At 39.4% G+C, this 13940-nt stretch overlaps 1 protein-coding gene across 1 annotated transcript in view; it reads left to right on the forward strand.

The window, feature by feature from the left end:
- Positions 1-13711, forward strand: part of TPD52 (tumor protein D52) — a 215740-nt gene extending 202029 nt beyond the window's left edge. The window contains exon 7 of the mRNA XM_075920480.1: positions 8325-13711. Within this exon, the coding sequence (XP_075776595.1) occupies positions 8325-8478 (154 nt within the window). The 3' untranslated portion in view covers positions 8479-13711. The remainder of the gene's footprint in view (positions 1-8324) is intronic.
- The last annotated feature ends 229 nt before the right edge of the window (positions 13712-13940 follow it).

A 13940-nucleotide genomic window follows, 5' to 3' on the forward strand; every position in this document is an offset into this window, starting at 1 on the left:
CTTTGATCATGGGTTGAAAACCTCCAATCCCCACCTTTTTTTTGTAAAATATTTTTAGTTTTTTTTTTTAAATAGGGCAACATTGAAAATGGCTAAAATATAAATATTGAAATTTGGTATCCAGAAGAGTCTTCTGTGAGAGGTTGTGGTTTTGCTTGATTTGGAAGAAAAAAAAATGTTTTTAACAGACTTAAAGTTCTGGTACGAAAGCAAAAGGCATAGCCTGAGAATCAGAATAAAACAGAAGGATATGATCATTTGGAAAATGTTATATTTTACATAGATGGCAGCTTCCATTTCTGGTTGCAGGGTGGATTTGATTTAAATCAAATTGCTTTAAATCATTATTTAAATCATAATTTAAATCACTCGTCAGGAAGACTAAATTTAATCATGGTATTCTACATAAAAGTGCATTTTTGTTGGTCGTTATAACCTTAATATGTATTCTTCACAACTCAGAGATAGATGTAGGTTACATTTTAGAAGATATACACTATACATTTTTAAACAATGATTTATTTTGAAAACTTTTCTGATTAGTATTATAGCTAATATCAGAAAATGCATGATTGTTTGGTTATTTCATTTACCAAAGGTAATTGAAGCAGATATTTATGAAGTCATTGAGAGGTGAGCTATCTCCAATTCAACAGTTTAATCATGAATATTTGAAGGATTTTCTTTCCATGCTACATTAGGAGAATATCACCAGACATTTAAATTGTTTTATTTAACTAAAACAACAATGTTAATGTATTCTGGATATTTTTCTTCAATAGCAAACATATAATATTTTAACAAAACAATCATAAGAATTTTTGAATTTAGTTAGACATTCAATTTTTTTTAAATTAAGTTTGTTTTTGTTAAAATAGTAAATACATTTAAAAAACAAAAATTAAATTGACGGTCATTGAGGTCAACATGAGAAACTTAAAATATTGGCTTCTGCAGCTAACTCAGTCATCTTCATTTTCCTGTTTGTTCATAATCTGGAGAAGAAAAACAACCTTTCCTGCTTTTTCGGGTCCCAGATGATTTCTCAATTTGGAATGAAGTAGTCCAAAGGAAGAAAATATTCTTTCTACACTAGCAGAAAGAAGCTACTGCTCTTAAGTGAGATTATCACCGCAACAGTCTCTGAAGCCAGGTGCTTAAGTGACTTTCTCCAGTTCACTAGTGTGACTGTTTAAAAACCATCAGCAGCAAACATGTATTGCTTGATTGGTTCACCCTTAGCTCTTTGAAATTTATTATGGTTGGCATTATGAAGGGATGATTGCTGGATGCCCATGTCATAGCCAGCTCCTCTTCTTCAGCAGTTAAGGTTTGAGCCTGGTATCGAGTACAGGTTGGACCTCCCAGGTCTGGCATCCTCGGGACCTCATTGGTTCCGAATGAGGGGATTTGCCAGAACAGGGGGAGGTCCCTTCCCCCCCTGCTGCCCAGCTGGCTGTGACTCCCTGGACTGTAGTTCCCTGGCCGCCAGCAGGGCTGGAGCTCTGGGACCAGAGCCCTGCTATTGCCTAGCTGCTGGGGCCAGAACTCCCCGCTGTGCTACCCACTCCCCTTTCTACCCCCAACATGGGGCTCCCCACTGAATTGCAGCCCCTCTCACCACACTCTAGCCAGATGGCCAGATCTCCCTATATGTACGCTCTGTGGTCCAGGAACATCAGTAGTCCCGTCGGACCACAGATGATGCTGGACAAGAGAATCCTGGTTAAGGGAGGAACAACCTGTTTGAGAATATTTGCAAGAAAATGCTTCTAATTTAACTGTCATTGCAAAGTTCTCTTTAAGATCTCACTCAGTTCCTTCGAAATTCAACAGCATCAGTAATAAAACAGTTATTTCCCTGCATTTTGTTCAAGGCTACAGAAATTAGGGATGTTAGCATGTAATCCTTTACACGATTAACCGATAAACCTAGGCTCATTGGTTAATCCTAATGACTACACACACGCACATCCCTTGCTACCTATAGACTATAGAGCTTGGAGGTATTCCAGAAAGCATCACCATAAGCCACTTGTGTATATTATGATTGCACCATATGTGGACAATACTGTCTTCATTTTTTGAGAATGGGAATTGATACAATTTTTGGGCACTTCTATCCTGAGTCATTTTCTGTAGAAGGATGTTTGAGGCATGAGGCACCTTTGTGCTGTTGCCAGTTTCCCACTATGAGACAAACGGAAACCTAGGAATAGTTGCCAAAATAGTTTAAGGAAAAGTAATCATAAGGTAGCTAGCTCAAAAGGAATTTATGGCAGCTCTAGCACCTGCACTGGCTGGCAGCCCACATAGTCCTGCCTCCAAAACTGGGAATTGATCTGAAGTCCTTCATCCAAAATTGAAGTTTCACAGGTCCAAAAGGACAACCATTGGTGGCTATAGAAGGGAACATGACCATTAGTAAAAAAAAATCATTGATAAGGTTTGAGTTTCAGCAGTCAGTTTGTATTTTCAGAAATGTCTTTACTAAATAAAGGGCTAGAATTTTTTTCCAAAAGAAATCTGTGATTAGTGTCAGCCCGTCGAGGTCTTTAGAATGTAGATGGGGGTGGGGGCTGTGCTGCAACCAGAGGAATGGTAAAGACCGGCTCTGGTTTGAAAGCTATACCCTTAGAAAGGAGGGAAAGGGAACTTTTTTAGATAAGAGAGCAAGACTTAGGTTGTGCAAGAAGTAGGGCTTGCAGCATCAAGGGGATTTAAATTAGTTATTCTAGAGGCTGCCTCAACTCAAAGTAATTTTCATCTACCTGATTATGTCCTTCTGTTTTTCATTTGGGAAGTAAATTATAAAGAAGTTGTACTATTCTTTTTCCTTAGAACTTACTTCCAAATTATATTGTTTTCTCTGTTTTGAGTTTTCTAAATGTTTGCAAAGGAAATCTATACCATTGAAGGGCAGTTTGATTTGGAATGGAAGAAAACTATTTATTTCAATGTGGGTTCAGCATTCTCACTTGACAATGCAAAGTTGACAAACATTGGAATGATTTACAAACACAAATAGCACTTGGGGTTAAGAGAGAGGCTCCGTGTTCCTGTCTCCTACCCACAGTTTGTCCTGATATGGAATGCTCTTGGACATAGCCACTGACATCACTTTAAAAGAAAACAACCCCTTTTTAAAAGGAGAGAAAGAAAGTTGGACAATTCCTGTCCTTTTCCATTAGTATTTTGTGCTTTCTTGGACAGTTCTCTGGTGTTGAACGTAACAAAATGCCTGCTCTGTCTCTGGATTCTTCTTAAAGCTTCTACCTTAAACACAGGATAACCTCAGTTGTTTTAAGAATTAATACTTTGGTGTCTTAGATAGAATGATGGGTTTTATGTATGATTACCATGCCTGCAGCAACCTATCATTTGCCCTTGCTTCTAAACTTGTCTGATGGGAAACTACTGCAAGTAGTATTCATGTTTCCTCTTTCTCTACACCCTCCATTGATCTTTTATGCTGAAGTTTCTTAGCTGTAGGGAACATCTGTCACAAAGGCAAATGTTTATATCTACATAAATTGACAGTTGTGTCAGCTGCTTTAAGGTGATGTTTTTCTGTACACCTTTGTAAGCAGGTGTGCTGTGATTATGGAAAACTTACTTTAATCACACGTAATCCAATTATCAAAGAATCTGGAATTTATGTTCAAATTATTGAAGCAACTGTGATGCTTTCACCATAATACAATTACTTGACTTTCATTACAAATATGTGTTAAAGGCATGTCTGGGAACTTGGGCAATGTTCATTACAAATCTTACCATGAGCAAATAGTCTTGTTTATAATTCTACAATGGGAGATTAAAGCATTCTTGTGGGACATTGTGGTAAATTAAATTAACTTCACAGCTGTGAGAAGTATAACATAGGGAAAGTATTTGTAAGTATTTGTATTTATAAGACTCACTTTTTTATAATATATATTTTTGGTCAGGCTTATCTGTCTGCATTTGTAAAACACCCATCACTATAGTATCTGGGTGTCAGTGGATCATGATGGTAATCAAATCAAAAGGAGCTTTTTCAGTATAAAAGGAATAGGTTTGTATCTGGTAGCTAATATGTAAGTTTTAAGATTCTCTCCGTTCTGGAGAACTAGTGGCTTGATCCTGCATAATTCAGCTTAAGGGTATGTCTAGACTGCACGCCTCTGCCGGCAGAGGGATGCAGATCGAAATTGCTAATGAAGTAGGGATTTAAATATCCCATGCTTCATTAGCAAAAAAATGGCCACCGCTTTTTTTCAGCACGGAGCTTTGTCGGAGAAAAGCGGCAGTCCAGAGGCTGATCTTTTGCTAAAGAAAGCTTTTTCCAATAGATCCTGTATAACTCGTTTTATTGTATTATTTTACTCATGTTTTGGGACATGGGACAGTCAAAATACCTTCATTTTCACTTAAAAGTGTTCTATAAAAATCCTCACTGCATTCATTGGTACTGTTACTGGAAAATGTGATCAGGGTTAGGTCTCACAACATCACTCAAGAACTTGCTTACTACCGTTATTTCTTTAGACTCATGTTAGCAATTTTTGTTTTTACTCCTCTGTAGACAACAACAACAAAAATCATAACCCTGCAGAGGATTGACCAGGAGCCCCAGTGGGATCTTCACATCTCAAAATAAATACATACGAGTCTAGTACTCAGTTTTAAGATCACATTTGTTTTCCAGCACAGTCTTTCTATAGTCTTGGATGACTCATGAAAGAGAGATCAATTCCATTCGTTTTTCTGAAGACATTCCCACTGTTTTATACAGTGCTAGTAGTTAGCTGTCAGACCATAAATTCTGATTTGAAAGGCAAAAACAATGAGCTTTTCAAGAGTACATATATATTAAACAGGTAGACTTGCCCATTAAACCTTCTTCAGTTGGCTGCTGTTGTTAAAGTTAATCTCATTTGATAAGTGTTCAGTTTTGCATGCATTAAAAGTAAGAACTACTTATGGCTGAAAGTATCAAAAATAATACCTTTCTCTTACATAGTGCTTCTCGTCAGTAGCTCTCAGAGCACTTTTCAAAGAAGATTGGTATCATTATCAAAGTGTTTACTAATTTTGGGTGCCCAACTTGAGTCAGCTAGGGCCTGCTTTTATCAAGTGTTGAGCACTCAGTGCTCCCACTGCCTTTTTTTTGGGGGGGGGGGGGGGGGAAGGTAAACCAATAAAATACAAATGTGTCTCTTCCTCTGGACAGAATGTTCCATTATAAGAGACTTTGCAAATTATACTAAATTTGTGGAGGATAGAATCAGACAAAAGGCTTCCTGCCTAAGACTTAGAAGTGAAGATATAAGCCATATTTAATAAATGCTAAGTATCTTGAGTAGCCATTTTCCTTTATTTTTTGAACAGAAAATAGCAATGTCACCAATGACCTAGTGATGTTTTCCTCCCCTTTTTATGTTGTATTAGTCTTGCAAATAATGGAGTGCATGTACCAGCAGATATAGTAAAACATTTTGATAGTTCTCCATTGTAACTTCCAGTCTCTCAGTGGGAGCTAACATGGATTGCTGCACCTGGACTGAGTTCATTGAAGATAACTGGATTCCGTATAGATGCAAATTAGGCCCTTATTATTGATTAGCATTCACTGTATGTGTTTTTCATGTCAATCACCTACTTAGAAAATCCTTCCAGACATATATTTTTCTTCCTTTTGGTTTTATAGCAGTTGTCAAGACATACTATTGGCCAATATTTTTTTAAAGAACATTAAGACTGAAAAATCAAGCATAAGGCTATAACTCTCTGCTCTCAGTTCAGGTACCCAATGTCTCAGTTGTCTCTGGCAGACAGGAGCAGTAGCTGCAGGGAAGGTGATGTTCACACCTTAGATGAAACATGCTATGTCACTCCTGGGGTTGCCAGGTGTCGGGTTTTTGCCTGGAATATCTGGTCAAAAAGGGACCCTGGTGCTCTGACTGAGCCTTTAAAACTCTGGTTTGCAGCTCATCAGGGCTAAGGAAGGTTCCCAACATGTCTCCCCACAAGCAGCAACATGGTTTCTGGGAGAAGGCAATGAGCACCATGCAGAGCTGCCTGGCTGCCCCTCAACCTAGGAGCTGAGGTACATGTTGCTTCCAGGGAGCTGCCCAATGTAAGCGTTGCCCTGAGCCCCCACCTGAATCCCCTCTCAGATCCCAAAGCCCTGTCATAGCCCTGAGCCCACCATTCTCACACCCAAACTGAAACCCAGAACCCACACCCCAAACCACCTCCCTCAGTTTGGAACCCCCTTCTGCACTCAGAACCCCTCAGCTCCAGCCTGGAGCTCTCTGCTGCATCCCAAATCCCTGCCACAGCCCTGAGCCCAGTCTCGCACCCACACTCCCTCCTAGAGACTGTACTCCAAAACTCCTGCCTCAGTTTGGAACCCCCATTCTGCGTTCCTCATATCTGAGCCAACTGCAGAGTCCTCACCCCTTCTCAGCCTGCTCCCCCAACCTGGAGCTTCCTGCTGCACCATGAACTCCTCATTTCTGACCCCATCCCAGAGCCCTCACCGCCTCTTGTGTCCCAAATCATTGAAAATGAGGAAGGGAGTGAAGGTGGGAAAGAGTGAGCGACAGAGGGAGGGGGGATGGAGTTAGCATGGGATGGGCCCCAGAGAAGAGATGGGGCAGAGGTGTTTGGTTTTGTGTGATTAGAAATTTGCCAACTCGAGTCACTCTGTAGTCATGGTACATGCGTTCCAATCACAGGGAGAAGGAAACATAATTAAGTCATTTCCCATGTAAAGTATTAAATAAGGATTTCATTTTAACAACAGCACCTATTCTCTTTCCCTTTAGATGGAGAGAGTTTTTTAGAGGGGGAAATAATCCTGTATTTGACACTCTCTCACATAATATAGATGATGGCAATAACAGTCCTTTTTTTGGGGGAAAGAGCTGGTAGAGGAGGCAATGTCATGTGAGTCCCTCTCTCTGGCCCAGTCTGGTCAGAACCTCTCTCAGGATCAGGTGTGAGGTCCCAGGTCATGGTGAAGCTTGCTCCAGTGGCTAATTGTTCTTCTAGAAGTCTTTTTTTTTTTTTAAGACCTACAATGGAAATGGTAGACAAAATGGTCCATCCCCCTCATCATTTTGTACAACAATCAGCCCTACTTTCTGACATATCAGTTTTACCAAGAATAATCTTAACACAGTCCTTAAATTATATCAGTGGTCATTTTTTGTTTGGATGAATTTAGTTTATCTTCCTTTGATACCTTGTCCTTTCAACATTTGTTTTTTAAAGTTCTGGCATGTTATTCACTTTTTATAGAGACAAGATGAATGATGTAATATCTTTTATTGGATCAAATTTTATTAACTCACAATTATGGTAAATTTGTAGGCCCTGGTATCAAAACAACCGTTACACAACAACCTTTATTAAGATCATGAGCACAAACATTTACTAGGATTGTGCCCCTAAAACAAGGTGAAATAGGAAAATTATTCCAAAATTACTCTGCCTATAATTCACATCTATTAATTTAACCATGCAGTCCAAAAAAAAGGAAAACGTTTATTTAAAAGATTCCCCTTGTTCTTAAGGAATGAACACAGGTGCTTTTTCTAATCTATATTAAGGTACTTGATACAGACTTGTTATAGTACTGTGTACATGCACATAATTAAAGTGCAATAGGAAAGTTAACATAAATGTACATGTATTTGTTTCCATACTAATTCCCTTTAATCATTTTTTGAAATTGGGGAGCAAGGTCCTAATCCAAAACCCACTGAAATCATAGGAAGTCTTTTCTTGACTTCAGTGGGTTTTGCACCAGGCTGTCAAGTGCCTTGCAAAATTTTAAAAATGAAGCTGCTTGAGTAGTTAATTGAAAAGGTTTTTTAAAAAACAAAAAAAGCAAATTATTTTTTCTTTCAACTTTGTTATTCATAAAATACAGTAATCTGTAAACTCGTGAGTGCAACGCAATAACGCTGTTAACTTCATAAAGAATAAAGTGAATCATTCCTTTGTAAATGTCATTATCTACTACCTTTTGCCAAAGACCCTAGTATCTATTTGGAATTTAAGCTAGTAATATATTACTTTGCACATCTGTCTTCCATCCTAGGATCTCAAAGTGCTCTTGCAAATATGGAGGTAAATATTATCCATGTCAGTTGACAGGCAATAAAATGAGACATGGAAGGGCTCAGTGACTTGTTAAAGCTTACAAAGACAGTCTTGTGAGAGAGCTATGAATGGAGGCCTCGGTGCCTTAGTGCCAGAGATTCTAGAAGATGTAAGTATATCTAGAGCTTAACAGAACTTACATTTTGTTTTGTTTGTTTTCCTCCCAGAAAATATCAGAAAGGCTCCAGAGTGCGTCTGAGACTGGTGGACCTTGAACTCACATCTAGATTCTTAGGAGCAAAAACGGACACAACTTTACTGGAGGCTGATGCAGTGCTTCTAGGGCTCCTGGGAAGCAGAGAAATAAGGCAAAAAGAATAAAGCTATGTAAATAAAAAAATCAATAAACTGTGTATGTTTAACATTTATTTTGTACAATTCGCTTGATCTCAGAAAATGTTAGGATACTTTCCCCACGATTGTGTAAATGGTAAAGTAAATAAAAGAAAAAGGCAAAAATCATAGTGTGTCTAGTTCTTAGGTATCTTTTATCTTCTCTTCCTCCCTAAAATTAAACATTCTTATTTCATACTAAATTCAGAGGTAAGATGTTAACTGAACTTCTTTGAATAATTTGGTAACTGTACCATGTCTGACCATTTGTGTATTCTTGCCTGGAGCAGGACAGACATTCCAGAGTCTGTATTCCAATCCCAGAGGAAAATTGATTTACAATGCTATACTTTCTCAGCAAAATTCCATGGCAGAAATGCATTGTTCCTTCCAGTAAGAGTGCTTCAGTTAGAAATAGACATATGCTTCCTGGATCAAAGGTCAGAAAGCAGAGTTCGTACTACAAATGATGGTCTTAATCTTTGTCACTGTGGGGTCCTCATTTGTATGATGCTGTTGCCCATGTCAAAGTTGAGCATTGCACGATTTGAACTTACTTGTTGCATTAATTTAAGCTCTCATCTCAAATACATGTTGATAATCACTGTTTTTTTAATGGTTACCATTTTAAATGCAAAAACTTATTATAATGCAGTATCATGCCTCTGACTTTATAAACAAAGTTAGAAATTGGTTGACAACATGTATTTTAATGTGCACTTTTCGCACATGCTGCACATTTTGAGGCTGTATACTACAGAGTATTCCAAGTCTTCCTGGCATGTTTGATAATACGCCATTTTATAGTATTTTATAGCCAGAAGAAAGGCATCAAATCTGCAGAGCTGTTCATAGAGCATCTTTAAAATAAAGGAATGAAGTGAAGAAAACTGTTTAGGTGGATATGACTTTCAAGTTGAGGGATGAACCAGGGAATTGAGTTAGGGATCCAGTACACTATACGTTGGCCCAAGTGTATATTGTTCTGGACATGAGCACTTGATCCAGCAATTCCACTGTGGTGTAGAATAGGTTGTGCAAATGTTAACTCCTTATGAAAGAAAGGCAGTCTCCCACTTCTCTCCCCAAGCAGCCACCCATTTCTCTGAAAGTATGGGCAAGGAAAGAGAGAGAAGAGATTAAATTAAGCTCCATTTCACCCGGGACAGGATAGTAGTACCCCAGAATCTTGTCACATAGTAGTTGCTATTTTTTTTTTCCTTTCCAAAGGGAAGATTGTATTCCCTTCTCTTCCTCCCTTCTGCCTTACCCTTAGCAAAACTGAGGTCTTGGGTAACACACACAGCCACTAATGCCATTGTCCAAAATCCATCTCAGCACATGATCTGTCAAAAACAATGCTTTAAAAATCATGTATTGCTCTGCCACAGGGCATGAGTAGGGATCTTATGGAAAATGTACAAGTTCTGGGAGAGGAATGGAGCACGTTTTAGCAGATCTGTTTTCACACCAGTAAAGGGAAGTTGTTTCTCAAATCAGAAATGATCCAAGTCAATGAAGGAAGGCAGGCCATGTGAGCTTGCTTGTTGCTTTAATTTGCTCTTTCATCCCTGTGATCCTCATTAGAGGAGATTGAACAAGAATTTTATGGGAGATGAGCCTCCAGGAAAAGAATTATACTGCCACCAAGACAGAAAAAAGAGTGTATTAAATCAGAAGGCATCTTGGATACCAAAAAATACTGGCTGATGGAAGTAATATTACACTGTTATATCATTCTTGAAGAAATACAATTTGGGGGTATATAATGCATTATATTAACTATTCCAGGGCACGCAGTTGTGCAATGAATTACAGACACTGATTTCATCAAGACTTCTTTAGTGTAACATTATATTCTGCCTTTCATGTAAAGAAACCATCACACTTAGTGACAGACAAAGTTGTTCACTGCCTGGTGGAATCACATGTGCCTCAGATGCACATCTTCTGTCTAGTCCTGAAATCTTAGATGCTCACAGGAATGAAGAAGTGAAACTTTGATCCCTTATTATGGAACATTTCCTACAACCCACTTCAGAACAAGGTCAGGACCTCCCAGATGTCAGTCTCTGGAGCTATGTCTACACTGCCCCCATTTTGTGCAAAAAATATTCAAATGAGGTGAAGCATGGAATATCGCTGCACCTCATTTGCATAATTAATTAAGCTCCTTTTTGCGCAAAAACCCACTCTTGCACAAGAGCCGTTCTTCCTGAAAAAAATGCAGACGAACGGCTCTTGCACAAGCGGGGGTTTTTGTGCAAAAAGGAGCCATGTAGATGGCTCCTTTTTGCGCAAAAGCCTCTTGTGCAAAAACAGAGCCCCATTAATTGTGCAAATGAGGCATGGCAATATTCCACAGTTTGCCTCATTTGCATATGTTTTGGCACAAGAGGCTATAGTGTAGACATAGCCTTGGAGTTTCTAGTGCTCCTTCCATCTCAGTGCAACCTTCTCCTAGGAAGGAGAAACCCTCAGAGCCCTCCTCCAAAACTATTAAAAAGAAATATAGTTCCCCGCGAACTATAGTTTCCCATAGATTCCCCCTCGAAAAGACCTCAATCTCCAGACAAATCTGCAGCCTCTGAGATGTCTTCCTTGAGGCTGTAGGAGGGAAAGGATGTGAGAAAATGCCATGGCTCTAAGACTAAACAGGGCTCCAGAAAGACCTTATTACTATTGGCTGGGAACAGTACCAAATATAGTAGACTGGTATCCTTATCTTTAACTCCGCTCTGAGTTGCTGTTCTGTATAAGCACATTGGCACAGATTTTAAGTGCCTTAAGGCTTTGGTTTTATCAGATAATGACAAACACAATATCACACCACATTTCCTAGGCTTGTGCAAGAGTCATTGCAATGTACGGGTGGGGATCCCCCTTTTCCAATTGGCACCAATGATGACTGTAAGCACAGATGCTCTCTGTCCTCTTCTAGATCTTCCAGCTGTCCTTCAACTCCTCTCTGATAGGGGGACATCTCTCAAAAAACTGCTAAGGGTGAATTACCTTTCTATTACTGGATAGTGAATTATGAAGTCCCAAAGTTCTGTTGTTCATTGTTATTGTGTGTGTGTGTGTATTTGATTGGAATACATTAATATTCTATGTGTATGGAGCACATGAACTTCATTTAAACCCAGTATTTCTTAAATGAGCATCAGCAAGATACATACGTGAAAACATTTTTCCAGTTGAGCTTGCAATCTAATACAGAGAAGATAATATTTCAGCCACACATGGGCTGATAGTTGTTATGAATGGGCAGTAGAGCGGGAATCTGGGAGAGCTGTGTATTAAAAGGCTTTAGAAAAGTAATGTGTTTTGAGAGGTGGAGCTTGAAGGGAAAGTGGGAAATTTGGAGCACGAGAATTGAGAGATAACATACATCAGTATGGAAGACGGCTGGAAGATGAAAGTAGGGGAAGAATGTAAAAGGGTGCCAAGAATAAATTATAATATATTAACATATTACCAAAATATTCTTAATTACGTCCAATTGTTTTTGAAGTAAGAAAGACACTTTGCTATGCCTATTCTGCCCTTATTTACATGTGTTAAATCCTGTTGACTTCTAGGATAAATCTAAACCTGTATTTTCTGACTAAAAATTAAGACATCGGGCTAATAAATGGATGAATGATGCTTATTTTAATATGATTGACATCCTATTCTCTAAAATAACATGTATATATATTTAATTAATAAAGTGCATATAACACATCTTGGGCTTACAAAGGAACCCCTTAATACAAGTTAAATGTTATGAATTGTATTCTTCTGAGAGCCAAATTCACGAATTTCCCCATGAGACATTTGGCAATGACTTGTTTTGTTTTTAAATGTACTATCTATGCCGTCTTCTAGAGCAGTGATCACAGATAATCAATTAAGATCACTGCCAGAGTTTGGCTGGGTCCTGTAAATGAAGCAGATCCAGCACCCCTCTGCCAGAACAGGTGCTCCCGATTCAGTCAGCTATGAGGGTGAGGCCAACACCTGGGGCTGAAAAGGATTAAGGAGACTGGGGGAAGCGATCCAGTGAGTTTTGAAGGCCCTGTGAATCAGGGCAGTTGGTAACAGTCAGGAAAAGGATAAGTGAGAGCTGCCTTGGAGTTGGAACCTGGAGAGGAATTATTTGGAAGTCTGTGGGGAGCTGCTATGCTGAGCTTCCTGAGGCAAAGCCAGTGCTGAGAGACTGAAAACCACAAAGGGCTAGGAACCCTGAAAAGGGACTGGCCTACTGATGCCCTTTCGTGAGCTAAACAGTCATGGCTTCAGAAGGCTAGCAGCAGAAGGAAGAGCAATACCTGCTAAGTCTGAAAGCAGAAGGCCAGAGCAGAAGACTGGGAGTGAGGTATGGTAAGGATCACCAGAGCTGTGCTGGAGAGCTGGGGCAAGGTGTGGGACACTGGAGTCATACTGGGGGAGTTGGGATGTGGTGAGGAACGCCAGAGCAGTAGTGGAGTGGGGTGTGGTGAGTGACACTACCATACTGGGAGCTGGAGCAAAGTGAGGGATGTCAGAAGTTTGCTGTAGTGAAGGATACCAGATCCATTACTGGAGTATGGTAACAGATGGTGAATCTCTATTTGATGTGCTATTCTGACTAAAGTTATGGGACTTGGTTTGTTATGGGTTATATGTGCAGGGCTTTCTTCTGTAATAAATGAATAGCCCCAGGACCCTTTGTACTCAGAAAGCTGTTTGGACTATTTCTGGGAGAAAAAAGGGAAGGGAAATTGAGGCAGGTGCATTTGCCATGCTGCAACCTATGACAGAAAGACGAGAACAGAGTGAAAATCTGTCATAGTGAAGGAATGCCAATGCATGGCAGGTGTTGTGTTGAGGGGCTGGTGCACCTCACTGACACTGTAATAGCATATCTGTGGCTCTCCTGTCTTGATCAGCACAGAATTTCACTGTGGGGGCAGGCCAGGGAGGGACTACAAGTTCAATGTTATACAGATCCATTGGCCCTTTACCCCCAGCTCAGCCCACTGCAGAAATGCCCATGAATTTCACCTTGTTATTCACTTCTCATTTCCCCTTCAGAGCGCCCATATACTTCACAGGAATGTTCATAGTGCTTTCTGTTTCTACAAATGTTTTGAATAAATATTTGCTTGCTCGGATGTACCTGGAAAGCAAGTAAGAGGGGTCTCAAATACCTTCAAAGCAAATTTCGTCTTTAATTGATTGAAGGTTTACATTTTTTTTTAAATAAAAGGATTTATTCAGAACTAGTTATGGGGCCTATGATGATGAGTTATGTTTCTGTTCTGAAAAGAAAAACAATTTTTTAATCACACACTGTGGAAGAAAAATAACACAAGTGCTGTGTGGGTGGCTGATACACTAACGTAGTACATTGTAAATAGCAATCCCTCTGCTGTAGTCTGCCCTTTCAAATTCCAGACCTCTGCAGGGTGAAATGGAAAAAATAC

Source organism: Pelodiscus sinensis, chromosome 2 (assembly GCF_049634645.1).
Source record: "Pelodiscus sinensis isolate JC-2024 chromosome 2, ASM4963464v1, whole genome shotgun sequence".
Classification (NCBI taxonomy): domain Eukaryota; kingdom Metazoa; phylum Chordata; order Testudines; family Trionychidae; genus Pelodiscus; species Pelodiscus sinensis.